The sequence below is a fragment of the Pipra filicauda genome, unplaced genomic scaffold (genome assembly GCF_003945595.2).
Source record: "Pipra filicauda isolate LSUMZ 115617 unplaced genomic scaffold, ASM394559v2 scaffold226_size1812527_pilon, whole genome shotgun sequence".
NCBI lineage: Eukaryota > Metazoa > Chordata > Aves > Passeriformes > Pipridae > Pipra > Pipra filicauda.
In genome coordinates this window covers 565,197-592,913 of record NW_024104339.1, presented here as the reverse complement: position 1 = coordinate 592,913, position 27,717 = coordinate 565,197, and the positions used below count along the sequence as shown (strand labels likewise).

The 27,717-nt window shown below is 53.8% G+C and overlaps 1 protein-coding gene across 5 annotated transcripts in view; it reads left to right on the top strand.

Annotated features, from left to right (window-relative positions):
* LOC113999568 (myosin phosphatase Rho interacting protein) overlaps positions 1 to 27,717 on the top strand; it is an 80,541-nt gene that overhangs the window by 22,325 nt on the left and 30,499 nt on the right. For 3 of the 5 annotated variants that reach the window (XM_039381472.1, XM_039381471.1, XM_027743118.2), the window contains exons 4-11: positions 9,749 to 9,900; positions 11,839 to 11,923; positions 15,364 to 15,574; positions 16,531 to 16,690; positions 23,131 to 23,272; positions 23,795 to 23,911; positions 26,149 to 26,205; positions 27,448 to 27,516. In XM_039381472.1, coding sequence (XP_039237406.1) covers positions 9,749 to 9,900; positions 11,839 to 11,923; positions 15,364 to 15,574; positions 16,531 to 16,690; positions 23,131 to 23,272; positions 23,795 to 23,911; positions 26,149 to 26,205; positions 27,448 to 27,516 — 993 coding nt within the window. Of the gene's footprint in view, positions 1 to 9,748; positions 9,901 to 11,838; positions 11,924 to 15,363; positions 15,575 to 16,530; positions 17,048 to 23,130; positions 23,273 to 23,794; positions 23,912 to 26,148; positions 26,206 to 27,447; positions 27,517 to 27,717 lie in introns of all 5 variants that reach the window. The other 2 variants (XM_039381470.1, XM_039381469.1) reach the window with 1 other exon arrangement.

Sequence of the window (27,717 nt, the reverse complement as noted above, 5' to 3'; positions counted from 1 at the left end):
TTCCAACCGAAACCATTCTGTGATTCTATGATGTGATCCTGAGGGTCCTCACTCTTGCACGACCCATGCCTTGGGTGCCATAGCTGTGGGTCTCCATGATTTTGTGGCCAAACAGTGCCCTGGAAACCTGCAGCAAGGCCAAGGCTGCTCTTGCACTGTGGCCCACGATTGTCACCACTCTCCTCCCAGTTCCCTTTGCTGTGGGTGATGTGGTCCCTGGGCAGAGGAGGCAGAAGGGACAGGCCTGCAGGAGTGATTTTAGAAGTGTCCCAGCAGCATCCTGAGCTCACATGGGATTTCCACCTGTTGTGGTGCTGTGGCTGGGGAGAAAAGGTGGGGTTTTGGAGCACACCCAGCCTTGGCCCTTTCCTCCTCGTTTCATCAGCTGTGTTGCGATCGCATTGATAAAGTCACAGGGATCACCAGGGCGCTGGGGAGCTACTGGGATATAATTAGGGTTTTGGTTCACTTTCCTGGCTGCTTTCCCGTTAGGGGAGGGGCAGTAGGGATTATGGATGGAGCAGATGTGTGGAGGGAGGGGGCGTTTGGCTTGCATGGGAGGTTAATGCTGTGCACAGGCTGATGTTGGGGGGGTGAAGTCTGTCATCCCAGGCATGGGGGATGGAGAAAATCTTCTCCGGCTCAGCCCCCTCGGATTCATCAGCCCCAGATTGCTCCTCTCTGCTGGGGTCGAATGGCTGCTCCCAAAGGAGAGGTTGTAGAGTGCTCCCGGGAGCAGCTCACGGCTGTGAACTGCCTCCTCTCCCTGAACTCCTCTGGAAGTGCAGGAGCCAGATGTGAGCAGCAGGTTTAGGGAGAAAACACTGCTCCCCTGGGACACAGGGACAGCTCCAGCAGTCTGGTGTGTTATTCCCAATCTTTTCCTGGGTGTTTGAAGCACTTTTTGCCCTGGGTGCCACTTGCCTTTGAACCTGGTGGTGCCTGCCTGGCCAGGATGGCTCTTTGCTGTCTGCACCAGCACCTCCACCACACCTTGCATGTGGCAGCAGAGCCCAGCTCGAGTTGTTGCTGGGTGGTCTCCTTGCCACACAACAGCTGTGTGTGCCTGTTGGGAGCTTTTCTTCTAGGAACTGGCCCAAAAGCCTCCCATTTTGTGCCATTCAGTGGGATGACCAACAGTCAAAGTTCAGAAAACGCTCTCCAGCTGTCGCCTGGACTTTTGGAAAGGTCTGCAGAGCTTGTCAGGAAGCTGCTGGGAGCAATGCAGAGCAGGTATGGGTTTTTTTGTGGGAGTGTGAGTGTAGGGTGTAGGATGTGGATGCTACTTGTTTGGCCAACCTGACCCAGCCTCTTGTGCTTGGGTTGGCCCTCGCCCCTCCAACTGCAGACCCCCAAGCGCCCTGGGAGCTCGGCTGCCTGGTATTCCCAGCCCTGCAGGAAGCTCTGCAAAGCTCATAAGAGCAGCACTGGGGAATAATGAGATTTCCAGACTAATTTGTCCGGATTCAAGAACTTCCACTGAAACATCTGCGCCCGTGGGAGTTGCCCGAGCCTCTGGTGGATCTGGTGCTGCTGATCCCCAGGATTGTCCTCTCCTCCCCTGCAGTTGTTGAGGGCTGGTGCAAGACACTGTATTGACAGTCCTTGCGGGTGAGGGGGTCCTTGGGGGAACCCCACCACAGCAGCAGGGCAGTGCAGGGCCCTAAATTATCCAGAGCTCCAGGCAGCAGCTTTTGGAGGTGGCTTCACACAGCTATGATGGTGCTGATGGCTCGGTCTGTCGCTGTGTGTCTGCTCCTACTCCTCTGTTCAGTTGCATTTGCAGGAGAGGTTGTGGAATGGCTGGAGGCTGGGAGACCTGTGCCTTCTTCCCTTCTAGCCTGGAGGGGAGATGGATTCACTCAGGGAGGTACAGAGATTTGATTGATTTAATTTGTTGCTTTCCTTGGATGACCCTTGGCCTTGGTCGTGTTTTCCTCACCCCCATGAAGCAGAAATCCAGGTCCAGCTGTGGTGGAACAGGGCTGTCCAACACAGGTGGAGATCATTCTGCCTCGATCCAAGTTTCCAACCCCCTGACCTGTCTCCAAAATTGGCACCACTGTGTGTATAACCATCTTTGTATGGGGGTGACCTTCTGGGAACGTGGTTTCTGGTGTTTGGTGAAGCCCCTTGCTCCTGGGGAGGGACATGGGAGCCGGCATTCCTGGAGGTGGTGGTGAGCTCCTGCACATGTGAGCCTGGCAGCGCCGTGCAGGGACCACCTGGGACTTGTCTCCTACACTGAGGGGGTGGAGGATCAAGTTGACAAGGCCAGTTTGGAACAGTGCAATTTAAAATTCAACCATCAAGATGCAAATGAAACCCGTTTTTTCTTCCCACCCCCAGATGACTGCGTTTCCCTCTCCAGGCAACTCTCCCGCCATAATCCCTCCACCAAGCTCTGGTCCCTCCTGTGTTTACCATCCTAGTGCGTGGTCTCACCAGGTTTTTGCCATCGGGCTGATTACCATGACAACTCCCTGGAAGGCTGTAGATATCTGCTTCCCCTTTGGCTGTTGAGCCTGTGCATTGGGGAGTGGGGAAGGTGCCACGCTGGCAGCTGCGAGCAGATGGGGTCGGATCCGTTATCATGTATTCCTCCCACCCTCTTCTAAGGAGGGGAGGAGGACATTTTGCATTTTAGATGCATCTAAATCCCGGAGAGCAAGAGGAAAGAATAACTCTTTGGTTTGCAGGGCTGTGAGGTGGTGCCTTTGGCATTGCAGGGCCATCAAGCATCTCTGCAAAGCTGGGCTTCTGCTTTGGTCTCCAAAGAGCTGGGATAGGGGTTGAGCGGATGCTCCAAGCTCTTTGTGCAATGTTTGGCTATTGCTTTGGTCTCCAAACAGCCGGGATGACAGCTCAGAGCAGCCTCTCGACCCCCATCCTAGTGGGACCTTGCTCTCATTTCCGTCACGGTGCCGATGTTTTCTGCATCTCTGTCCCTGTTCCCCTGGAGGAGCATTGGATGTGGAGTGTGCATGTCCATGGGTACAAGTTTCCCTGAAGGACTCCCTGGATTTGGCAGCGCTGTTGAGGATGCACAGGCTCAGACCCTAGTGCTGAGGGAGGTTGAACCCACTTGGTGACCACCACTGGGTTTGTTGACCCTCCTTGCCAGGCATGGGTGTTTGTGCCAGGACAGGATAAGGCTGTTCCCATCACACACAGACCCCTTGGAGGCCGTTCAGCAAGAAAGAGGTTAACAGGAAGGAGGCAGGCTAGGCTCTGGCTGCCAGCTCCGACCCTGCTTTGGAGTGGGGAGCAGCTGGGAGCTGCAAGAGCAGTGCGAAAATAGCCTTATAAGGCCAAGACAAGCCGACTCCAGCCTCCGCACAGCCCCGGCCGGGCTTGCTCCGCTCCAGCACCCGCTCGCCGGATGGATGCCCTTGGGGGCAGAGCTACAGATGGGATATGTGGCCCCAAACTTGCTGTCTGGGCACCCCCAGAATGGGAGCTGCCCGTGCCTGGCTGAGGTGGCACTGGGTGGGAGAGGAGCCCGAGGGTTCTCCCGGGCAGTTCGCAGGCAGCTCTCGGCCTCGCTCAGTGTTTAGACTCGCTGTCTGTGGACATAAACACCGACTTTGCTTAAAAGCGGCCCCTGGCTGAACTCTCCTGCCCAGCCCCTGCACTTCAGCCCCTTCTCAAACTGCTCCCAGGGAAGAAAATTCCTTCCCACTGGCAGAAGTGGAGCTGATGTTGTTTTATTTCCTGGTAGAGGCTCAGGAGGGCTCTTCAGGGGCCTGGCACGCAGAGACAGGCGTGTGTGGCACTTGCTAACCCATCCCACCTCTTTGGAGTGGGTGACCTGGAGCTGTGGGGAGCTCCTCCACTAAAACAAATTTCAGGAGCCTCCAGTCAGCACCTGTGATGAACAAGCCAGGGTCAATGGTGGGGAAATATGTGATGGGGCTGGAGAAGGGTTATGGCATTTATCCAACTTGGGAGGGTGTTCCTGCATCTCTGGCTGCACACCTGGACAGCTGTCCTGTCCCATCCTTGTGCTGGTGCAGGTTTGCTGCCAGTGCAGAACCACATTGGCAGTGCCAAGGCCAAATCTGCAGAGCACTGATTGTGCCTTCTTCTGTGAAAGGGGATGATGACTTCTGGCAGGCTGGTGAGTCCAAGCAGTGGTGAGATTTGGGGGCATCTTCCCTGTTCCTTGCACAGGGGCACAAGATGTGAATGCAGACGGGCAGGGAACATGTGTTGCTTGATAACTCCTTGAGGATGTGGCACTTGAGGACATGTTTTAATGGTGAACATGGTGGTGGTGCTGGGTTGACAGATTTGATGATCTTAAAGGTCTTTTCTAGCCTTAATGATTTTATTATTCTGTGATTCCCTTGCTAGTGGAAAAAAACCTCCTCTTCCTTTGCCTGGTGCATGGCCTGAGCAAGCTAGAGGTTTCTCAGTGACTTCACCAAGCAGTAGATGCTGATACAGGAAGGGTCCACGTGGGAAAGCTGTGCTGAGGTGGCCAAGAAAAGATACCTGCCTCTTACTTGGATGGCACAGGGAGAGCAGAGCGCTGCCGTGGGAATGGGGGAGCCCATCCTTCTGCTGCCCTTTGATGGGTGACTGCTCCAGTCCATCCTTTTGCAGAGCCTGCAGAGGTCGTTTTCAAGAGCCTTTGTCTAATTTAATAAATCCAGGACACTCAGCCTGCCAGCTGATCTATAAGTGTAATAAAATCCTCCTGCAGCAGCACTCTGGCTGTGCTGTGGCCGTATCGATAGCCTGGTGCCTGATGGCAGGAAGCCTAAAAGGCTCATTAAAGCCCTGCTGCTGTGCCAGCCGTGCTCACCCGGTGCCTGGGCAGCTCTGGGCACACCGTGGCCACTCTGCCAGCACTGGAGCCAGCCCGGTGTGTGCATGGTGCATCCCCCAGTGGGGTTTGGGAGGTGCATCCCCCTCTGGGGTTTGACAGGCTGTGTGTAGCCTCGCGTGGCTGAAAAGGGATCCCTTACAACTACCTGAAAGGAGGTTGTAGCCAGGTGCGGGTCAGTCTCTTCTTCCAGGTAACAAGTGATAGGACAGGAGGAAACGGCCTCAAGTTGCTCCAGAGGAGGTTTAGATTAGAAAAATTTCTTTACTGAAAAGGTGGTCAGGCATCAGAACAGGCTGCCCAGAGCAGTGGTGGAGCCCCCTTGCCTGGAAATATTCAAAAACCATGTAGATATGGTGCTTAGGGATGTGGTTTAGTGACAGACATGGTAGTGCTGTGGGTTAATGGTTGGACTCAATGATCTTAGAGGTCTTTTCCAAGCTTAATGTTTCTGTGAGTTTTCAAGGAGTTGGTGCTTTCTTGATGGCCTCTGGGCAGGAATGGATGTGGCTCTGGTTTGGGTTCCCAGTGCTGTGCTGGTGCCAGGAGCTGCCTGTCCCAGCTGCATCAGTGCCCTTGCCCAAGCCGTAGTTGTGTCCATGTTGCCTGGATGTGCCCGTGGCCATGGGACGGTGGAGTCTTGCTCCCTCCCACCCCACAGCCCTGCCAAGATCCCACTTACATCCCGCCTCAAGCACTGGGCACTGGGATGGGTGAAGCTTTTAGCAGGCACAGGAGCTGCCAGTTGCAGAGCACTCGGAGTGCTGCGAGTGAGCAGCGCACTCGGCAGCCGCCCTCATGAATATTTTAGCTCAGAGAATTAACATTTGTCGAGACGAATTTATGGAGGCAGCGTGGATGTGTGGATGTCTCTTCCCCAGGCACCACAGGCTTGCTGCTGCTCCAAGGCAGCACTGGGAGCCAAGACAGAGCCAACCAGAGCATGAGCCCGTCACGGCGGAGTGGGACAGCAGAGCCATGATCTCCCCCCGGGACAGCCAGGCCCCGGTGCCAAGGCAACCACCCTGCCATGCGGGATAGACAAATGGTTGTGGTGTTTTGTTTTTTTTTTCTCTTCCCCTCCTGGTTCTTGGCAGAAAGTAAAATGTCCCTTTTGTTTGGTTTCCTCCTCCCCCTGCCCCATCGCCTCTCTTTAAAGGTTGTGTTCCAGATTTTGTCAACCCACGTTGTGTAATAACCCCGGAGAATGGTGTGGGCATTGGCCGTATCCCACTGAGGCCGTGGCAGAGCCAGTCCTTGGGAGCTTGACCGTGGGGTTACCTGCTCCAAAACATCCTGTGTACAGCTGCTGAGCAAAACTGCCTTGTATTTTGTACTGAGCTTCCATGATCCACGTGTTAGAAATGACAGGGAAGGTACTTGGAGAAAATTCTGAGTTTTTTGAATCTAAATAATCCTCTTTTTCTACCTGAGTCCTGCAAAACCATATGGAAATTAGGGACTTGCAGAGAAACCCTGTTAACTTTCAGCAGCAGCCATTGCACCTGGGAGTTCATCACCCATGGAGCATCCAGCACTGTGCAGGAGGATGCAGTAATACCCTGCTTGGGATTTCTTGCTTTGGGCTTCTAAGAGGTCCCTGTTCTTTTTTTCCCTCGGTTCTAGTGCCCAAAGAGGGGGCTGCTGCAGTTTCTGGGCTCTGCATCCTACAAGTATCCATCCAAAGGTCCCTGCATCTCATCTGGAGGCTGCTAGGATTGTTGATGTGGAGAGCATGGCGTGACTCACGTCCTGAGCACCCCGGGGAGGGAGAGGAGGAGGAGGAAATGTACTATAGGCTTTGTGTGTTGTGGAGAGGGACGCTGAGAGCACGTGTGTGTGTCAATAGGGATCTGTCATTCCGAAGGGAAACAGCAATGCAATTGTTTCTTGGCTCCAGTTGCTCTGCTGGTACTGGCAGCATGGAGAGCTGTAGCTGCTCATGTGGTGCAAGTGCTCCCTTCCTGGTGCTAACGAGGGGCAGGTCCATTGACTGGACTGGAGATGGCTCATGGCACTGAGGAGAGCTGGTAATGGTGCCCATAATGGTGTCCTCTGTGCTTCCAGAGGTGCACTCTGCTGTGCTTCCACTCCTAACCCCAGTTAAATGACACACCCAGGCACCAGGTCCAGTTCTGTGCTCCATCCCATTGGCAGCAGCATGGGAAATGGCAAAGGCAGGGCCCCAGCGCCTTGAGGATGGGGCTGTCCCTGAGCTGGGGACCGGCAGCAGCTGGAGCAGGAGCTGAGTCTGAGCGTCCACTCCTCACCTGGACACGAAACCACCCCGGGCTCTGACGCTGGGTTCAGCCTTGTATCAAAGCATCTGCTCTTCAGAGGGCTGGTTGAAGTCCCAGCCTTGTTGTTGTTGTTTTGGTGTCTCTGCCATACGACACCTCCCTGCTTCTGCATTGATTTATTCCCTTACAATTGCGGGAGCCACGCAGTCCTCACCTGGCCGTGGACTAGCCCAGGGACCAGCTCTGCTTCCTTCCCCAGGGATCCCCAGCCTTGAGAAACCCCCCAGCCTAGAATGGGGTGGTCAGAGGTGGGGATGGGATCTGAGTTGCCTCCTCCTCAGTGGAGTTTGCGTGTGTGCGCACACGCGTTTCCATCCGGCTCCATTTGCATTTCACTTCAAAGTGTCTGTGTTGCCTCCAAGGAAGGAAATAAATGGTGTAAAGGAATTTCCATCCCAAGCGAGCAAGGCTGCTGGTCCATCAAGTTTCATCTGCTCCTGACAGGTGTGGAGGTTCAGGGAGGCTGCTGTGGGATGTCAGGTTCATCCCTGGTGCTGCAGGTGCCAGAGGGTCAGTCCTAGCTTTGCTCCCAGCCCTTTCCTGGCATCCTGGCTCAGAGGTGTGGTGATGGACAAGAACTCATGTGTCAGGCTGTGCAAGATGCCAACGTTCACCCTCACAAGGAGGGGTGAGTGGCAAAACCACTTTGCAGGGCCAGCCCGGCGGTGAGGGGGCCCCAAACCGGCTCCTCCGCTCCTGGCACGCTTCGGTCAGGGCGGGGTGTGAGCTCCAAGGGAAGCCGCCCTGAATGCTGCCGTGGGGTTAAAGAGGGAGGAGAGCAGGCGAATTTTGTCTCTTCCTCTCCTCCTGTGCCAGCTCCCTGCCAAATCCCTGTGGGGCCTTACAGGGAGTCAAGGGGTGCCTGTGGCAAGAGGGACTAAGTGGCCCAGGGCATCCCCAAGGGACTAGGGCTCCCTCCCTCCTCCTCGTCCCCCTCTCCCTCTATCCTGGTTGCATTCCCTTGTGCAAAACTACTCTGGGTGGATGGGGAAGGAGGTTGGACCTGGACCTTACAGTCCTGGAGGCCTCGGCTGTGCCAAAGGCCAGCAAGACAAAAACGGTTCTAAGACTCCACTTGGAACAGGAGAAAGTTTTTCCGTTGGATTTTTATAGCTCCCGGAAAGCGGGGTTTTATTTTTGTTGTCTAAGACAAAAAATCCTCTTAGGAGCTAAGTACCCGCGGCGGTGCAGGGCGGGAGGCTGTGCATGCGCTGGGCCGGGGGTCTGGGCTCCATCCCTGGGGTCTGAGCATGCTGATTTCCACAAAGGAAAAGAGAAGGTTTTGTTGTTCCTGATGTACAACTGGTCCCGTTTGCGTACACATTCGCTGCAGCACCCGTGATGGCTCCATGCCACCCCTGGGCTGTCAAAGGATGCTCCCACCCAGGGACACAGCTGCAGGAAAAACCCTTTTCCTGGGGAAAGGGTTTTTTTCCCACTGCTCGCAGGAGGAGTAAACTGGGGGCTTTGTGGGGCTGATCTGAATTTCCTGGGGTTGTAGGCTGGGGCCATTGAGCTCTCCTCAGTCACCCTTTCTTTGCATAGCGCAGGCTGCTCTTGGAGGGGTTTTGCTGGCAGGGGAGCTTGTTTCCATGGTAAAAACCTTAACAGCATCTGCCAAAAATCCGTCTCCTTGTTGGCCCGGCCATCTGGAGGGCACAAGGAGGCTTTGACAGGGTGACAAGGTGGCCACGGGCTGCTTTGGGTCCTCCTTCGGTGTCGTTGGCAGCTTGGAGGGGTCCCTCCCTCAGTCATTTATGCCCCAGGTGCAGGTTTGCTCTGGGATGCTGTAGGGACCCCAGTGTCACCCAGCCTGGTGGGGACAGGCAGGCTGTGGATGGGGGAGCCGTGGCATCCGTGCTCAGGGAGGGAGGGCTGCGGGCACCATGCACCAGGAGCGGGTGGCCACGTTGTAATCGGATGAGCCAGCACTGCTCCAGATGGACCTGTCAGCTCTTGTCAGTGCTGACACCCCTCTGGGTGTCCCTCTACGTCCCCTCAGGCCACAAGGGCCACCGCCTGTCCCACTTTACTGGGTCTCTTTGGAGCAAGGGGGCCTAGAGGTGACACTGTGTTCACAAAACCCACCGGACAAATAAGGTGCCATCCATGCTGTGGTCCTTCCCTGGCAAAATCCATGAGTTTTTTAATTTTAATGGGAAAAACCTGGCATGTGTGTCTGTCTGTCTGTCCCTGAGCCATCCTGTGGTGAGGACAGTGGGACCTTGCTACTTTGCCACCCCTGTCCCCAGGTGCCACCCCACCACCCCAGATGGTTCAGAGCTGCAGACCCAAAGCCGGACACGCGGTGCCTTTCCTTGGGATCCCTGTACTGCAGCAGGAGATGCCCTGGATATTTGGCATAGGAGAAGTGTCTTGCTGGCAGCAGTGGACCAGACTGGGCTGGCAGGACTCATACCTGCCCAGATGTGTGGCACAGGGCTTTGCTGTGTGCTGGCACAGCATACAGATGGGTCTGGGAACTTGTGATCAAAGCATGTGTACGATCATCAAACATGTGTACGATCCTGGTGTCCACCAAGAGAGGTTTTAGGGCTCAACTCTGCACTCTTCTGTTCTCTCCTTAAACAATACCCGTTTCTCCTTCCCCTTGCAGCCAACAACCCTCCCGCAGGGCACCATCAACATGAACCAGTGCACGGATGTGGTGGATGGGGAGAGCCGGACAGGGCAGAAGTTCTCTTTGTGCATCCTGACACCGGAGAAGGAACACTTCATCCGGGCTGAGAACAAGGAGATCATCAGTGGGTGAGTGCAGATCCGCTGCCATGCTCTTGCATGAGCTGGGAGGAAGAGGAGGGTGAGTAGGACCTTTCCCAAGGCAGGGTGCTGTGGCAGTGCATACCCAGGCTGATCCTGGGTGCTGGGGATCCCGATGGGTGCTGGGGTTACCCCATGGTGCTTTTAGCCTCGTCCATCCCTAGGCAGACACGGAATCCTGAGGTGGATGCAGCCCACCCCCATGGTCCCAGGGGAGCATCTGACCTGCAAGGATGATTAAAGTATCATCGCTCACAGGAGTGCCTGCTGCTGAGCTGCAGGGACTCAGAAACACTGACGATTAGGCCACTAAAACAAGCAAATCAGGGTAGATTTCCCAACTCCAGGTGTTGGGTGGTGACCTAGAAACATCCTCTTCCATCACTCACATGCTGTCTCGGGTTGAAGCTGGAGCTGGTGAGGGTGCAGAGCCGTGGGAGAGCAGAGCCGCTGGCACAGAGTGATGGACTGTGGCGGGGCTGCTGCTCACCTGCGAGCGTTCCCCACGTGGTGTTCCCGGAGCTCGTGCCTCCCTCCCAAAATTTGTTGACATTTGAAACTCGAGCAGGAAGTTGAAGGGATGAAGCACTCGCTCTTTCCCCCTCTTCCTGAGTCACGGCGTCTCCCACCTCCCCCAGCCCTGGCAGCAGCAGAGTCACCACTTTCAGCTGAGATTTCTATTTCCGAGCATTTTCTTTGGTTGCGACTCCCCCCGTTTTGGTAAACGCTCGTCGAAATACAACATTTTTCTACCAAGAGCTTGAGATTTTGATTAGATACATGCTATCTTGTGTTGAAACCTCCCTGCTCTACTGAGACACACGAGCATGGGTCATTCCCTCTCTGTGAACCACTTTGGGCTGGCAGACCTGTCCCCCCCGACCCCGTTCACAGCAGTGGGGTTGCAGCGGCTGCAGAGCCAGGATGCAGAGGCACAGGGGAATCACGGCACAGGGGAGCCAACTCCTCACCTCCAGCCAGGGCAGGAGCAGTCACTACACCCCAAACCATGACCAGCCCCCATGCCCTGCTCTCTCCTCCCTCTCCCCACGCTCCGGTTCACAGCTCAGCCTTTGTTGCTGGTCCTGCCTGCTGCGGGAGGGAGAGGCATTGCAGAGCGAGGTGGGGCTGATTTATTGCTCATCGGCCCAGCGATGGGTTTTGAAGCAGTGCGTTTGCTCCTGACTGCAGGCATTAATCATCCCAGAGCAGTCCCACTCTGGGGCTGAGCCAGGCGGGTTTCGTTTTCAGTTGCAGCACGACAGGAAGATTTCCCTGGCTGGGGGAGAATTTGTTCTGCGTTCGTTCCATCCTGCTGGCATTTATTGCTTAACCAAACCCCACTTGATGTGGTCATCTCCAAGTGCTTTACAGCAGCAGCAGCCTGCGAAATGGGGGGAACAGGAGGGAGAAGGAGGGACATATGAAGCAGGAGTGTTTCCCAGCGGTCCTCAGATACCTGTGGAGTTGGCAGAGATGCTGGGCAGGTCGTCAGGCTGCAGTGGCAGGGCACAGGAGGGTCCCCCCAAGTGACTTGTGCAGGGGATGGACTCCACAATGCCAAGTTCACGCTGTTCTTCCTTGGACAAAAGCACTTTGTGTGCAGTGTGCGGGTGTTGGCATTGCTGAAGGGGGAAGGTCCTGCTGGAGGCTCTGTCCCTCTCTGCTGTCTTTCAGGATCCTTGAATCTCTGCCCCATGTCAGCCTTGGCTGTGGCCTCGCTCTTGCAGTGAGTGGGGTTTGAGCCAAAGCACCCTGAGGTCATCGCTCTGCCCCTCCTCTCCTGGCTTTTTTTGTCCCCAGGAGCTGGTTGCAATGGTTTCTGGTACTGTTCACCACACTGACCCTGACCAGGTCAATGTCACTCCCATCCCTACGTGCTCCCCCACAGCACAAGACCTCACCTTCTGCTTTCTCTGCCCGCAGGTGGCTGGAGATGCTGATCGTCTATCCCAGGACAAACAAGCAGAATCAGAAGAAGAAGAGGAAGGTAGAGCCCCCAACTCCCCAGGTAACCCCAGGGAGACACACACATTGCCACCCAGACCCTTGCCTCCCTCTCAGGGCCACAGCCTTGCTTTTTTCCTGGGGGAGGTCCCCTCTAACCCTCCGGATCAACTTTCTGCCAGCCTTCTGATGCTGCCTGTGCAGAGAGTGAGAGCTGGGGCGAGCCAGGACAGCAGATCAGTGTGAATTAATTCCTGATCATCACTTCCAGGGTCACACACTGCTTTCCTGGCTGCTTTGTGGCCACGTTTCACCTCTTGGGTGCTGTTTTGTGGCACCGGCCCTGCCCACACTGTCTCAAGAGTGGCCACAAAGCCATGTGGTCCCTGTGGAGGACCAGGGAGAGGTGCTGTTCGTGGGCCATTTCAGCAGAAACAGGATGAAATTCCATCAGGCTCCAGTTACCCCCTTTGAGATGACCCCAGAGATAGTGGGAATGAAAGGAAAATACTAAAGGCCAGGACCAGACTGGGAGCTCTGGGGCCGGAGCCGGGCTCTCCAGGGACCCGGCAGTGGCTTCGTGCTCGCTTTGACTATAAATGGTAAAAAGTGGGGCTGGCTGTGACTCACTCGTTCCTGCCGGGCTCCCACGTGGCCAGAGTGGGGGAGAATCCCACAGATGGGGAACGTGACCCCGAGGCCACCCTCGTCCCTCGCCGGGGCTGAGAACAGCCGTGTCCCTGAGGCCGCCTGACCTCTGGGCGTGCGTCCCGCTGCCATGGGGGACCGGCTGGGAGGGCTCCTCCAGCCGAGCTGGGTTGCACACCAGGGACCAAAACCGGGACTGGGGCTCCCCTGAGCCCTGGTTTTCAGGTCCCTGTTGATGGAAGTTCCCAGGATGGTCCTGGTGCAAACCGGGCCCATGGATGGGTTTTGTACGGCATGTCTCTGAGTAAGTTTCCACCATGCTGCTGGATAAAGATGTTCTGGGCAACGGGAAAAAAAAATTAGGGGGAACATGATCCTTTTTTGCACACCAGGCTGGAAGTCTGAGTCACCTTCTGCCAAGGGCTGGGGTCCTTACAGCCCCTCCAGCCCCTCGAGTGCTTACTCTGGTGATGCTTCGGGGAAGATGCCTCTTCTGTCCATGACCAAGAGCTGATGTGTTACGAGTTGTCCATCCTCAATCCCCAGGGAGAGGGCTGGTGCATTTGGGGCACCCCAGTGAGCGGATGCAGCAGGGCAGGGATGCTCACCCCATCCTGACACAACACTAAACCCAGGCTGGGTTCAGGAGGGGGACGGGGCGGAGAGAAGAAGGGGCGCAGAGCCAGGAAAACATCATTCTGGGTTACATTTCATCACCATGGCAACTTCTTGGAAACCGTACAGGATCTGAGCTCCTGAGCACCAAATAAGGGAAGTGGCTGCAGGAACGATGCTGGCTCCCCACAGACAGTCGGGCTCCCCAGGTGCTTGGGGATGGGGCAAGCATGGACCCTTATGGCACATTGCCCCTCCTGTCTTGGGGCAGGCCACCCCAAGCCTCATTCTGCTTGCTACCCTCCTTCCACCCTCACCATCCTGTCACTCCCAGTCCCGTGGTGCTGGAAAAAGGCCCAAATTCACTTTGCAAAGCCAGCCTCCATGTGGGACCTGCTGCCGGACGGATGCTGCGCTGTGTCGGACACTCACAAGCCACCTGCGAAAGCAGAAGCAGCATCTTTGCTGTTGTCTCCTGAATCCAGGCAGCTGCTCCAGGGAAGGAGAGAAGATGCTGAGGAGAAAATCAGCACCAAATCCCGCTCTGTGAAATGGCTTCTCCTCAAGTTGGCTGCTGTTCAGCTCGCTCTCCGTGTGCTGGTGGAGAAAGGCTGATCTCTTTCTAAAGATGGCCACACGCTAATCTGGCAGCAGGTCATGTCTTAGATCTGCCCAGGGAGGGATGGACACCTTTGTGATTTAAAAAAAGAATTTAAACAATGGATATTCCTGCTATTTCTAGCTCTCACATAGTTTTTCTCTGTCTGTGGTAGAGCAGAGCTTGGTTGCAGCCAGGAGCTCCTGGGGCATCAGGACCACTTCCAGCTCCCCCCATCATTTTTTTTATCATCCCTCTGCAAAATCACCAGGATGGGAGCAATGCAGGGAATATCAGCTTTTGGACAGGGAGAGTTGTGTGTTTTCACTTTGCTTTGCAAGCAGGTTGCAGTTTTAGGAGAAAAAGGGCAGGTTTTGCTGTGCTCCAGTGGAAAGGTGCAGGCAGCAGGAGAGACTGGAGTGCCTGTGCCTGCCTGCTGCCTGTGGGAACTTGAGGCAGGGTTTGGGGCTGAAATCTGGGATTTGAGGCGCTGCCCTCTGTTTGCACAGGGGTGTGGCAGGCTCAGGTAAGGAGAGCATGCCCAGACACACTTCATGCAGCTGGAGGCTGGTTCTGCTGATTTTGGTGCATGCTGCTGTTTGGAGATGTTCATACCCCTGAGCAGCAAAGAGTTAATGTCTCTGCTCCCTTACAGACTTCTTTTTGGCCCACATCTCAGCCTAATTAAATACATATCTACAAATAATTACACGGGGGTGTGTGTAAGGGATATATAAAAATATCCTGAGTTGGTGATTAGCTTCGGGCTTGGATCGATGAATGAGTGGTTGAGGGTGGAGGGGACCTTGGAGATTGGCCCGACCCCCTGCTCCAGCAGCGTCCTCTTCAGTGGGATGCTTGTGAACTCTGGATCGTTTACCTCCAACACTGCATTCCTTCGGTGTGAAATTTCCAAGGGGATTTTTTTAAAAATTGAGGTCATTTGCTGCTTGTTGTGGCTGTGCACAGAGCCAGGACAGCCAGCACTCCCTGGGAGATCCCCGGTGGCACTGGCACAGTCCTGCAAATGCTGATTTGGAGGTGCAGGACTAAAACCCACCTGATGTGGGAGCAGGGGATGGAGAGGATGCTCCTTGCAGCCACTGTCCCCAGCCTGTGGCTGCAGGCTCAGGCACTCCTGGATTCTCCCTACTCCATAGAAAAGGAACAAGCAGCTGGAAAACTTCCCACAATCCAGAGACTTTGGAGGGGAGTTAATTGTCATTGATTTATTGGTGGCTTTAAGGAAAATAATCTTCGAATGCTGAAGCTTAATATGACAACAGCAAAACATCTGGTAATGAACAAAGCTGAGGAAGGAGTTGGGAAAGCTGCTGCCTCTTCTGGGTCACACTCTGAACCTGGGCTGGCCTGACCGTGGCCACCAAAGTGGCATCATCCATCATCTGATGGAATCTGGAGCTCCTTGCTGGCAAGAGAAGCATTTGAGATGATGGGGATTGTTTTAAAACAGCATGAAGCTGTGACACGTGGCTGAGCAGCCCTGTCCCATCCCTGTCGTGCTGTGATATGTCATGACCAGCACCCAAACCGTCTGGGACCTCAGGGCCAAGCCTTTGGGGACTCTGAGTGTGGAGCTGGGGCAAACTCTCTAACCCTGCTGTGTCCCTTGTTCTTTCTAGGAGCCTGGTCCTGCTAAGATGGCTGTGACCAGCAGCAACATCCCCAGTGCAGAGAAGGTCCCTGCCACCAAGTCCACGCTCTGGCAGGAAGAAATGAGGGGCAAAGACCAAGTGGACGGGGGCAGCGGCATCAGCCCGGCACAGAGCCCCGTGCAAGGCCAGGCCGGGGCTGCCAGCTCCCTGAAGGATCCCGTGCTGGACAGCAAGGAAGGTGAGGGGCAAAGGTGCCAGCACTGATGTGATGCTGTGGTGGCCTGGTTCAGGCAGCTGAGCTGGCAGAAAACCACTATAGAGGGAGAAGTTTTCCCTGGGTTTGGTTCCGGGAGCATTCCAGCAAGGAGAGAGAGGCAGACCTCATCCCTGCTGTGTGGGGACTAGTGTCAGGCATTACAAGCTGGAGTTCAGGAAGGAAAAAGTTGGCATTTCATGCTGGAAAATCACAGTGTGGGGCCCAATCACACCCTGGCAGGGAGATGGGGCTGCCTACCCTCACACTGGGAGCAAAATGCCTTTTCTAGCCCTTCCACATCCCCACTTGGGCACCCAGAGGGTGCAGGACCATGTCATGCTCAGCCCAGCCATCCAGGCTGCCAAGCACTGAGCTCTGCTTCCTCCTCCAGCCCTGTTTACATTTGATTTCCATGATGATTCCCTGGAAGATGCTGGATCCATGGCATTGTTCTCCCTGAAACAGTGGGGTTGGGTGCTCTTTCTGCCAGGCCATGGATAGGTCCCAGTGCTGGGGCCCTTTCAGGTGGGGAATGCTGCCCACTCAGGTGGGGAATGCTTTCCACCCACTCCCACTTGCCAGGAGTGAGATGTCCATTGCCTTGCACCCATAGAACTGTGGTTAATGCTGGGCTGGGGAGGACAGAGATGGAAGTGAGTGCAGAGCAGTGACTGCAGCCACCCAGTTCTTGGTTTGAAGATGTTTCACCTGTGCAAGCCCAACCCAAGAGTTGGACCAGCATCCTCAGTTCCCTGCAGACCATCCCACTGTCTCTGTGGGCATGAGGGAGAAAAGCCAAGGGTGCAAGAGATGGCACAGGGCTGGGGCCAAGGCTCTGCTCTCATTTCCTGCCCTTGTCCTGGGTAGAATTGGGGTGTTTTTTGTTAAAAACAGAACTCAGACTTGAAACCAAGCATGATGACTCCTCTGTCCCTTAGACGAGAGCTCCATGAACGGAGACCGGATAGACTGCGGGCGGAAGACGCGTGTCGAGAGCGGGTACTTTTCCTTGGAGAAGACCAAACAAGACTCGAAGCTGGAAGAGCAGCAACTGCCGCCCCCGCCGAGCCCACCCAGCCCCAGCACCCCGAACAACAGGTACAGTTATCCCAAATCGCCCTCACAGGAGCATGCCCAGCCCTTTCCTTCCCCAGGTACCCGATCAGGCGACCGAATGATTCACAGCTCCTCTCTGAACTCCTTGGACTCGAAGAGCAGTTGCTCCAAGCACAAGGACTCCAGCAACAGAGATGTAGGAAGGGGAGCTGAAAAATCGGGGCGTCCCCTTTCTTTTAAAGCCAGCCGGCAGTACACCACCCTGGCCGACGTTCCCAAGGCCATTAGGATCAGTAATCGTGAGGCCTTCCAGGTGGAGAGGAAACGGCTAGAGCGGAGAACCCGGGCTCGTAGCCCTGGGAGAGAAGAAGTGGCCCGGCTCTTTGGGAATGAGAGAAGGTAAGGGATGAGTGGCTCATCTCCTGCTTGCATGCTTATAGCAGCACCAGGGTTGCGTCCTGGCCACAGCCTGGATGGAGCAGGTGGAATTTGCCAGGTGAAGCCCCTTTGTATTCCAGTACTCCTGCGTTCAAGGATGCCTATCCACACCAGCCAGGTGGTGGGATGTCTTTAGTAGTGCCAGCGGGCAGGTGTCACCCTACCTGGCTGCTCTGGGGACAGCTGGCTGAGGTGGGTGATCACAGAGTCACAGAATGGTTTGGGTTGAAAGGGACCTTAAAGCTCATCTTGTTCCACCCCCTTGCCACAGGCGGGGACACCTTCCAGGCTGCTCCAAGCTCCATCCAACCTGGCCTTGGACACTTCCAGGGATGGGGCAGCCACAACTTTGGGCAACCTGTGCCAGGGCCTCCCAACCCTCACAGGGAAGGATTTCTTCCTAATATCCAATCTAAAGCTACCCTGATGTTCAGTGGTGTTGGGTGCCCCTATTTGCCATGCAGCCCACCCTCCCAGCCCGCAGCGTGGCACACGCTGGCAGCCAGCACCATTAATTAGGTGAGTTCTCTAAATGGTGTTAGTGCCAGGTGTGTTACGCAACTGCCTAATGAGCTGAGAGAGGTTTCAAAATGTCACGGCATTAATCTGGGAGAGGAGGGAGAGGCGAGTGCAGCGCCAAGGCAGGGCTGCAAAACAGCTCAGTGTGGAGGAGGACGGGGAGGGCGTCCGCGTGCGCCGGCGTGCCGGGTGCTCTCCGGGAGAGGCCAAGGACGGGCTCCACTTGCCCTGGGAGAGACACATTTGTGCAGTGAGGGCAGTGGAGCACACTGGGAGACAGGCCCCGGGTGAGAGGGCCGCCTGCCAGTCTGATTTTCCCGCCCTGGTTTTCCTCCGGGCATGTTCTCTCTCGCATGGTTTCAGCAGGAGCTTCTCCTCTGTTTCTTCCCAGCCCCTAAAGGACTGTTTTCCAGCCTGGCTTCTGAGAGCTGGGAGCAGGTCTGGGATGTACAGCACAGCTTTGTGCTGGTGCTGCCGGTCAACAGGAGGATCCCAGACCTGGCCCAGAGCATGCACAGAGAGTACTGGACTGGGAATAAATGAGGAGAGCTCAGGTTTGGCTTTCTCTGCTGTGGGAATTGGCCTTTCCCCAGGATTGAGGAGGAGGATGCCACACTAGTCCCTTGGCCACCCTGGCTGGGGACAGGGCTGAAAAAAGGCTGGTGGCTGCTGGTTTGCAAGCTGAGCTGACGCTGCCTGCGGGTGACATCCTGTCCCTGCTGGGTTTGCTTGCACAGGATGCCCTGGCCAGTGCCTGTCCCCAGTGTGACAGGACAGTGCATTCCTCCAGTGCCAGCAGTCCCTTGCTGCAGCTCTGGAGTATCATGCAACACTGGGATCATCCTGCACAGAGCTGGGGAGCAGATTTACAGCAGATAGCAGGGCCCAGGAGAGGACATTGCTGCCAGAGACTGTCCTTTTTTAATGTCAGCTCCACTCATTGCCTGCTGGCAAGTGCCTTTTCCCAGGGAAAGTCTGCTTTTCCCAGCCCAGCTGGGGCTTTATCAGTATTGGCAGGAATTTCCCTGTGTCAGCCCAGAGCCTTTATCAGAGCAGGACGGGTGTAGGGAGAGGAGCAGGCACTGCACCAGGCACTGGAGGCTTGCTGCCCATGGGGCTGAGCCCAGTCCAGCATTTGGGAGGGGGTGATGGCAGAGTAGGATGAGGGGTCCCCATCTGTGGGAGGGATTGCAGCCTGCAGTGCTGGAGGAGTGTGCTGTGAACAGGGATGGTTCAGTGGGTGTTTAGGGATGGGCACATTTGTTTTCTCCTCCAGTACCCTGGGAATTGGCCCGTGCAGGTGGTGTGGGTGCAGAGGTCCTGTGTTCCAGAGCTGGGACACTCGTGTTGGAGCTCTCAGGTGGACTCAACAGGGCACAGAGACACGGTCCAGCGTCGCACCAAAGAATTAACATTCCCCAGCACCCTGCTCAGCTTGGCTTGGCTGCTTTTTAAACTTGAGTTTACTTAGTCCCCATATCCCTCTCATTTTTCTCCTCTGAGCTCAGACTGTGCTGTTTGAGGTTGAGCAGATACAATAACTCACTTCCATGCTGTGGGGTTGGCTTTTTCCCCCTGGTTTAACACCATTTCTAATAATCCTTCTCAGTAACCCACTAACATGTCAGGGGACACTTGCCCAAAATCACGTGTCCCATGCCAACCCCAAAAGCACCAGTCAGGCATTGTTCAGATCTGCTTTTCAGTGCAGCCAAACAAACTCACTCTGATTCTGTTGGTATTTTCAGCTCTTCCTCCCGTTTTTTTGTGTAAATCAGTGCAAGTGTCAGCTATGGATGGAAAAGAATTATTTTAGGTACCCAGTGCTGCATCCTGAGTGACACACCTTAGGCTTAGCTCCAGCTAAAGCCATTTGTCAAGGCTTTTCCTCCTGCTTCCTTATCGTGACAGTTATTACGTGACTTAAGTCCAGGAATTTTCCGTGTTGACCATTTATACCTGACTCTGCCTCCACGCCCCATGCAGACGTCTGAGCTCGCAGCCACTCAGAACCAGGAATCAGAAAACAGGAGATAATCTCCCTGATTTTGGCAGAGCGGCAGAGTGCGAGTTCCCTCTGCTGGCACGTGGCAGGATGGGGCTGTGGCACCCACCGGGATGTCCCACCGGGCTGGGGGAGAGGGGCTGTGGCCAGAGAGGTCGAGCCATCCCCAGTCTCCCATCTCAGAGCCATCCCTAGGGCAGAAGAGCAGGGGCAGCTCTTTGGAAACCCCCTGGGTGAATCTTGAAGTTTTGCACACAAAATCACAGCTGAAGTGAGCTGCAGGGATGTCCTTGGACATCAGTCCCCATATCCCAGCGGGGCTCTGCAGCTGCGGGGATAAATCCTGGCACATCTCAGAGGAGGGTGCCAGCAGTTTTGGGAAAGAGACCACCATTGGATGGGGAGTCCCTGGGGTGCAGAGACCCAGAGCCCCTTCCTCTGGGTGTGCAGCTGCAGGCTCACCCTCCTTCTGCAGCTCCCTGGGGAGCACAGGATTTCTGTTTGGCAAGCTTGGCTTTTTTGCACAATTCCAGGGGTGCAGCCTCTAAATCCATGGCTTTCTCAGTTGACCCCATGTTCTTCTTATACTGGCAGGAGTCCACTGTGGCATCTGCAAGACCTCCTGTAGCAGTGTGATCAGGGGCTGAGGTGTATTTCTAGCCTCAATAAAGAGCAGAACTGCCTGAAATCACTTCAGATACTTTTTTCCCTCAAATTCCTTCTCTGGAGCTTCTTGAGATACAAAGCTCAGCTCTGAATTCTGCTTCTCCCCATACATAGGAGTGTCTGCTCTCCCAAATATAGGTTTTTATTCCTTGTAAAACTATCCTCTTCATACTTGTGGACCTCTTGGGAAAATTATCCTTTCTTTTCCTGACACTCACTATCTTTCTTGCTGCTAAGTAATGAATGAATCCAATAAAAACAAGCCCTTTTTTTCCAATCAAAGAAAATCACTTTAACGATAGCTCGTGCTGGTTTTTAGAGCTTCCCTTCCCACTGCACACCCCCCACACTAACAGCCGAGATCTGCAGCCCGGGTTTAGTGGCCTGGAAAAGATTAACAGCCTGCATGGCCGAGGAATTCCTTGGGATGAGCTTTTGTAGTTGAAAAGCACTAAATGGCACTGCAGCTTTTAAAATGCTTCTTCCTACCTGTCCCAGCCTCGTTTTGTCCACAAAGAGCTTCTGTGCAGAGGGAGCAACTCTCTCTGACACGTTTTGGTGGGGAGGAGAGCCCTTCCCTCCCTGTTCCCTCAGAATCTCTGGCAATAACATCTCTGAAATGTTGATCTAATGGGAAAAAGAAAGATTCTTTCCTGTAATCCGGATGATATTAACCCTTGGGGCTGTGATTTGGTTGCAGTGATTTATTTTTCTCCTCCCTTTTTCAATGACGAATGAACCGGAATGATTTTGATTTTGTTTTGTATGTAGATACAGATATATAATTTCCTCTTCTGTTCATTCATTTTCCAGCCTTGTTTTCTTCCAGGTCTTGTTGCTCTCCACCTTCTCCTGCTGTGTTGCTGTGTGACGTGTCCACCTTTACTTCGCCTGCTTCGCTACCATCTCATCTCAATCTCAAGCCGTAGAACAACCTGGTGGTGCAGCCCCTTTCATGAGAAATCAACCTGCTTTTGATTTTGTTTTTATGGTTTTTTTTTTGGTTGGGTTTTTGTTCTTTATTTTTATCCTGGTTTTATTTTTTCTTCAGGCCTTCACTCAGAAGGGCACAGACAATGTTAATTCATGGATCTCTTATTTCCTCCTGAACTGAGACTCAGAGAAGGCTGGGCCAGTGTAAAAAGGGTTAAAAAATTGGGACTCCAAAACAATTCCCTGTCTGTCAGTGAATGGAGAACATGGATTTATGTTCCACAGCCTGGCTTGTGTTGAACATCTCACAAGCAGAATATCCCGGGGAAACTGGGAGCTCTGCACAAGCCCAGGATCTGCCCACTCCCAGTTTGCAAACTGGGAGGTAGCAAGGGCTGAACAGATGTCCTGTAAAAGCATCAAAGATCTTTGAATTTACAAAGCAAAGTCTTTCCCACCAATTTTGTCCCTTCCTCTTTGGTTGTGTCCTGGCAGCCTTGGCTCTGAGCAGCAGTGGGGGGGCCCCAGCCTCCCAGGGGATGTGATATGCTCGGACTGTTCCTCTCATTTATGGAATTTGGTGCAAATGTTGGTTGAAAACTGAACATTTCATGGTTTTTGAGCTTTTAACCTGCTGTTCCTTTTTGTGGGAAGTGTTAAAATGGGGTTTTTTGGATAACCTATTTCCCCTTATGTGGTTGCCATTGTGATTTTCATGCATGTTAGAGGTTTACACAGAGGAAGCAGCACCAAGGTTAAATATGGTACAAGTGGGTCCAAATTTTGTGTCAAGAAACCACCTGGATTGAGCTTTTTGGGGAGGTTTGAAATGGACCTTTAAACCTCACAGCTTGGAGCACAGCTGGCATTTGCTGGTGATGGGTTATTGCTTCACGTTCCGAGGTTGTGATTAAGGACCTGAGGTTGATTCTTGCCCGAACCCCTGGGAATGCAAACTCAGACACCAGCAGGTGCTTTGCAGATTCCAGGGCTTCCTCTCCTGTGGGTCAGTGAGCGGCTTTTCATGCTGAACCAGCACTTTTAATTCTACCTGCAAAGGCCTATTTGCTCATCCTTAGGAGCATCCCATTTGTTTTTATCCAGGGTTGGCTCCCGCTCCATCCACGTTTCTTTGTAGTTCTCCATCCTCAGAGACACAAGTGCCACGGGTGTGATGGGCCACCAAGGCACTGTCTGAGAGACCCAAGTTGTGCTCCCTGCTCTCCATATTTGATTTGCAGCCCAGTTTAGAGGAGGGAATGGCCCCAGGTTTTTCAGGGAATGCCCTGCCATGGCACAGGGTGCTCCTCATCTCATTCCCCTTTAGCTGGTGCATCCTGCGAGCCAGACCCATGATCTGGAGGCATCTATGGACAGCGTTCACTCCATGCAATCCTGTGACTGTTCCCTGTGTGGGGCTGAGTTTTTAGAGGGTACCTATTGCAGTGAACACTCTGGAGAAACCTGACCCCCCTTTATTTCTGCACCCCAGCTTGGTCTGACATATCAGTGCTCTGTGGCCTGGGGGGCCATCGATAGCTGCAGTGCTAGAGGAGAGAGCCATGCTTAAGCCAAAGCTGCTCCACAGTCCCTGCTTCCCAAAGGGCTGTAAAATTCACAAGTAAAAAGTTACTGTTGGTTTTGCAAGGGTTTTCTAGTTATTGAAGGTGCTACCTGTGGAGCTAAATAGTGTGAGGGTTTTTTCCCACTTTAGCCATAGGTGAAAGGATGTGTGTCAGGGGTTTTACCCTGGATTTGGGCACACTGGAGCCTGCAGAGGAACAGGGACCAAAACCAGGTGTGCATGAACACTGGGTCAAGCAATTCTGCAGCCTTAAATTTGTGGGGTTGTACAGCTCCACGCAGTTGCTGCTCCTGCGTTTAAACCTTCTTCCGTTTCCCCTTTCTCTCTGTTTTCCAGGCGATCCCAGGTAATTGAAAAATTTGAGGCATTAGATATTGAGAACGCGGAGCACATGGAAACAAACGTGCCGGGAGGGGCTGCCCTTTCCAGCGAGACGCGGCAGGGCAGGAGCGAGAAGAGGGTTTTCCCACGGAAACGGGTGAGCTGCTCGGCTGAGGTCTCCTGGTGGGCTTTGGGGGATGGCACCTGGGATCCTGCAGCACAGGATAGAGCCTTCAGCTCTAGGGTTTTTCCCTGGGTGTGGGTCTGGAGTCGCAGGCAGCTCCTGCAGGAGCCACATGCTGTGTGTGCTCAGTCTCTGCAGGTTTGCCACTTGCTGCTCTGCTCCCTTGGCCCAGGTGTAGATCAGAGTGGAAAATCAGGCTGTCTTTTCTCCTTTCTCCAAAATATAAAGGGAAACTTCAGATCTGGCATGGCCAGGGCACATCAGGATGGGGTGAAGTAACAAAAGAAACAGGCAGGTTTGAGAGTCCCAGATACGCTTGGATATATTGGGAACAAATTAATGCCTGAGAGGACAAAAAATTGTCTTGCCAAAGAAATGACACTTGTTCTGAGGCTGCGATGCCCCTTAAATAAAGCAGATTTTTATGCCATGAGCCAAGAGAGCAGGACTCTGTCCTAGTTCCTGCACTGATCTGGGCTAATTCTGTTCACACAGGACTTCACTTGCGAAGGAGCGGCCGTGGGCTCCATCCTGGACGTGTCTGCATCTCCCCTGTCCCCACATCGCCGGGCAAAGTCACTGGACAGAAGGTCCACGGAGTCCTCTATGACGGTGAGCCAGGGGACCGTGTCCCCTGCCTTTTGGGAGGACATGAGAGGCCTTTCCCCAGTGGGTCCAGTGCAAACTGCACTGTCTGCTGCTTTCCTCACGGTCAGCACGTAGGACGTGGGTTATGCTCACATTTGGAGCAGGTTTCAGTGACCCGGGTCAGATGTGACCAATCCTGTGAGTCACAGGATTGGCTGTGGCTGGAGAAGAGCCACACTTTTTGCCTGTTGCAGAAATTAAAAGACTGAGTCTTGCGAGGAGCCCTTTTCCTCAAAGTACAGCAGGAGCTTGGGAAGCAGCCCCATTTTGCTTGTTATTTTCCCCTGGAATACCCAATTTCCTCGATGCATTGCTTGGTGTGTTAGACCCTGATGCTGTAGGTCACCCTGAAGGTGCTGGGGTCACCTTGCCTGGCCAGAACCCCTTTTAGCCCTGTGCTGTCCCCCAGCAGAGGCTGCAGCAGGGTATTTCCAGCTCAGCAGAGGGTCAGTCCAGTTTCTGGACTTGGACCAGCCACTGGGTCATGACTGATGCATTTTCATAGAATCACAGAATCCTAGAATGTCTTGGGATGGAAGGCACCTTAAAGATCATCTCGTTCCAACTCCCCTGCCACAGGCAAAGACACCTTCCACTCAACCAGGCTCCTCAGAGAGTTTTCAGAGAGCCAACACATGTCCCAGTTTTCTAATGCCACTTCCTTGATGTTTATGCTGTTGGAAGTGGGTGTGAGTGGGATGAAGGCTGCAAGGAAGGGCTGAACCTGCCCTCCTGAGCTTTCCTCCCTTTGCATATTTCAAATGCTCACCAGGCCTGGAGGCAAACAGTACAGAACAAATACAAAATGCTCTCCTTTCCCTCACCACCCTTCTGCAGGGACAAAATAAATACACTTGCTAATCTCTCAGATAGATTACAGAGCTACTGTAAATACAAGTTGCATTTTTTGCGGACAGACAGCTTCTATTCAAGGACTTGTTAGAATAATGCAGTAGCCAACGTTTCTGGAGCTTTTTGGGTAGACTTGTACAGCCACAAGAGTGAGTTTTAAATTCTTGGTGGGAATAAAAAGGTGCAAGAAGTGCATATGAAGTGGCAGTGCACAGTATCTAGTGAAGGGAAGAAAATCATGCAGGTTTAGATTAGGTATTAGGAAGAAATTCTTCCCTGTGAGGGTGGTGAGGCCCTGGCACAGGTTGCCCAGAGAAGCTGTGGCTGCCCCTGGATCCCTGGAAGTGTTCAGGGCCTGGTTGGACGGGGCTTGGAGCAACCTGGTCTAGTGGAAGGTGTCCCTGCCCATGGCAGGATGTTGGAACAAGATGATCTTTAAGACCCCTTCCAACCCAAACCATTCCATGATTCTGTAATTCAGTGAATTACTTCCCTTTGTGTTTTTGTGGAGCGGGACTGGGTTCCCACCACCCTGGGATCATTCACATGTGGGATGTGCTGCCCCACAGCACAGGTTTGATTGAATGGGCTTCCAGACCCCAATTTCCATTTCTCCCCTTGCTGTAGCCAGTTTCAGACACTGCAGCTGGATTTCACACACTGCTGTCCTTTTTCCTCCTCCTCTCTGCAGCACGTGGAGCAGCTGGAGGAGTTCAGCCTCGAGGGAGTGAAAGCATTTCCACCACATCCTTCCCTGTACACGGGCAGAGCTGGGAGGAGGGTCTGGCAGCAGTTATCCCACGCTGTCTTGGTTGCTTTTCTCAGGGATTTGACATCCCCATGTACCTACTTTGGAGGAAAGAGCAGGTGTTGTTTGGGTGGTGCAGGGCTCAGATTCCCAGTATTTCCAGCCTTGGGAACTCAGCCTGTTTTGAACCCTGCAGCCTTGCATCAACAGCACGTAGTTTTTCTTTCATAATATATAACAGAGGGACAAAACTGCCTGAAGTCTTGGTAATTCACTTTTCTCCTTCCTCTGTTATGCTGGTGGAGCAGTAGGGAATTGCAAGAGAAAATGGTAGGACGGGAACAGCTGAGTATACCATGCAGCAGGTCTCTGCTCCTCCTGGGTGCAAACATTTAGCCACCACACAGTGTAATGGTGCAGTCTGGACTAGATAACCTTTAAAGGTCCTTTCCAACCCAAACTATTCTGTGATTAAATTCTGTGAATTTAACTGTTGCTGGTCTCTTTTATTGCTGCACTGTATTTTATCAAGTCACTTCTGTTGCTTTCTGGGTGCAGACACTTCTTCCCTCTCCTCTGATCCCTCTCTCCTTTCTTCCAGCCTGACCTACTGAACTTCAAGAAGGGCTGGTTGACAAAGCAGTATGAGGATGGGCAGGTGAGTCAGGGGGAAGCTCTGCCCTTTATATCCACTCACTTCAACATCCCGGCTGTGCCGGCGGCATGTGGGGCTGCTCTTGGCACTGACAGAGCCCTGATGTCCCTGCTGGGTAGATCAGCCTTGGAGCGAGAACTGCTGGTCCTCTGTCCTGGGGAGGTTTCAAAGCCCCACAGGTGGATATTGTATCATGGGTTTCTAGGGAGCCAGGGCAGCTTGGATAGCAGCGCTGGTTTCATGTTCCTGTTTTCTATTTATCGGTCTCATCTCCCTTGCAACCCAGTGACCTCTTTGGTGTCAGTAATGAGGCTCAGGTGAAGTCTCCTGAGTACCAGGGAAATGACAAGGCCAATAAATAAATAAATAAATTAATCCCTCTAAGCTGGCACTGAGGGAAGCAGCTGATGCTGTTTTCCTGCTGTCTGTTCCCAAAGGGATGTGAGATGTGCTTCTCCCTCAGAGCCTTAGTCATGGGCACTGATGCCGAGGCAGCATGGATGGTCCTGGCTGTTTGCAAACTGCCCCTTCCCTGGATTTCCTTCCCTGGATTTCCTTCCCTCCTGCTCAGCTGCTGAGGGAAAATGAGGGTGACTTGCCCATGGCTGTGAGTGCCATGGCCTAGGCTTCGCTGTGGGTACTGGGGCCGAGGGCACATCTATAGGCAGCCGAGGAGGAACTGGCCACTGGATTGTGCTTTATTGACTGAAAGCTGCCTTAGGTGAGCCTGTGCCTGGCTGGGAGCATGCAGGAGGAGGATTTGTATAGAGTAAGGGCCAGGAATAGACTCCAACTCAGTTTCTAGGTACTGCAGATAAAACATGAATGTTTTACTGCTTTTCTTTTGTTGTTGTTAAAAAGGTTTTAAGTGCAGTCACTAAAAGCATCGTCTTGCAGTGAAGCTGCTGGGAAGGCTCCGACTGCCCCCGTGGCTCTCACCGTGTGTCACTGTCACACACAGGGTTGGTGCTGCTGAGGGTGGAGCACCTGTAGTGTGGCAGCACCAGGGAATTCGGGGTCCTGGGGGTGCAAACCATCACTGTCCCTTGCCTTGCTGCCTGTTTGGGTCTCCCCTTCCTGTCAGGAGGGTCTCAGTGAAGCCGAGTGTGGAGCTGGGAGGGGAGAGGTGTTGAGCTGCTTCCCTGTGGGGCATCTCTGCCAGCGGACCTGTGACGAGAGCCACTGTGTTTCCGCTGGTGAGGAAAGGAGCAGGATTGTAACTGCCCCATTTTGGTTGTTTCCTAGTGGAAGAAGCACTGGTTTGTGCTGACTGACCAGAGCCTGAGATACTACCGGGATTCAGTGGCAGAGGAGGTAAGTGTCTTCCCGTTGGTGTTCAACCCATCACTGCACCCAGGGGAGCTCCCAGTTCTCCCAGACTGCCCCCTGGCAGGCTGCCTTCCCAAGGTCCTGGAGCATAGCTCTTCAGGGCTTTGTGCTTCCCAGGGACCTGCTGTGCCTCCCTGTGAGCCCACTGCACTTCGGGACTGCATAGCTCTGTGGCTTATTTTACCT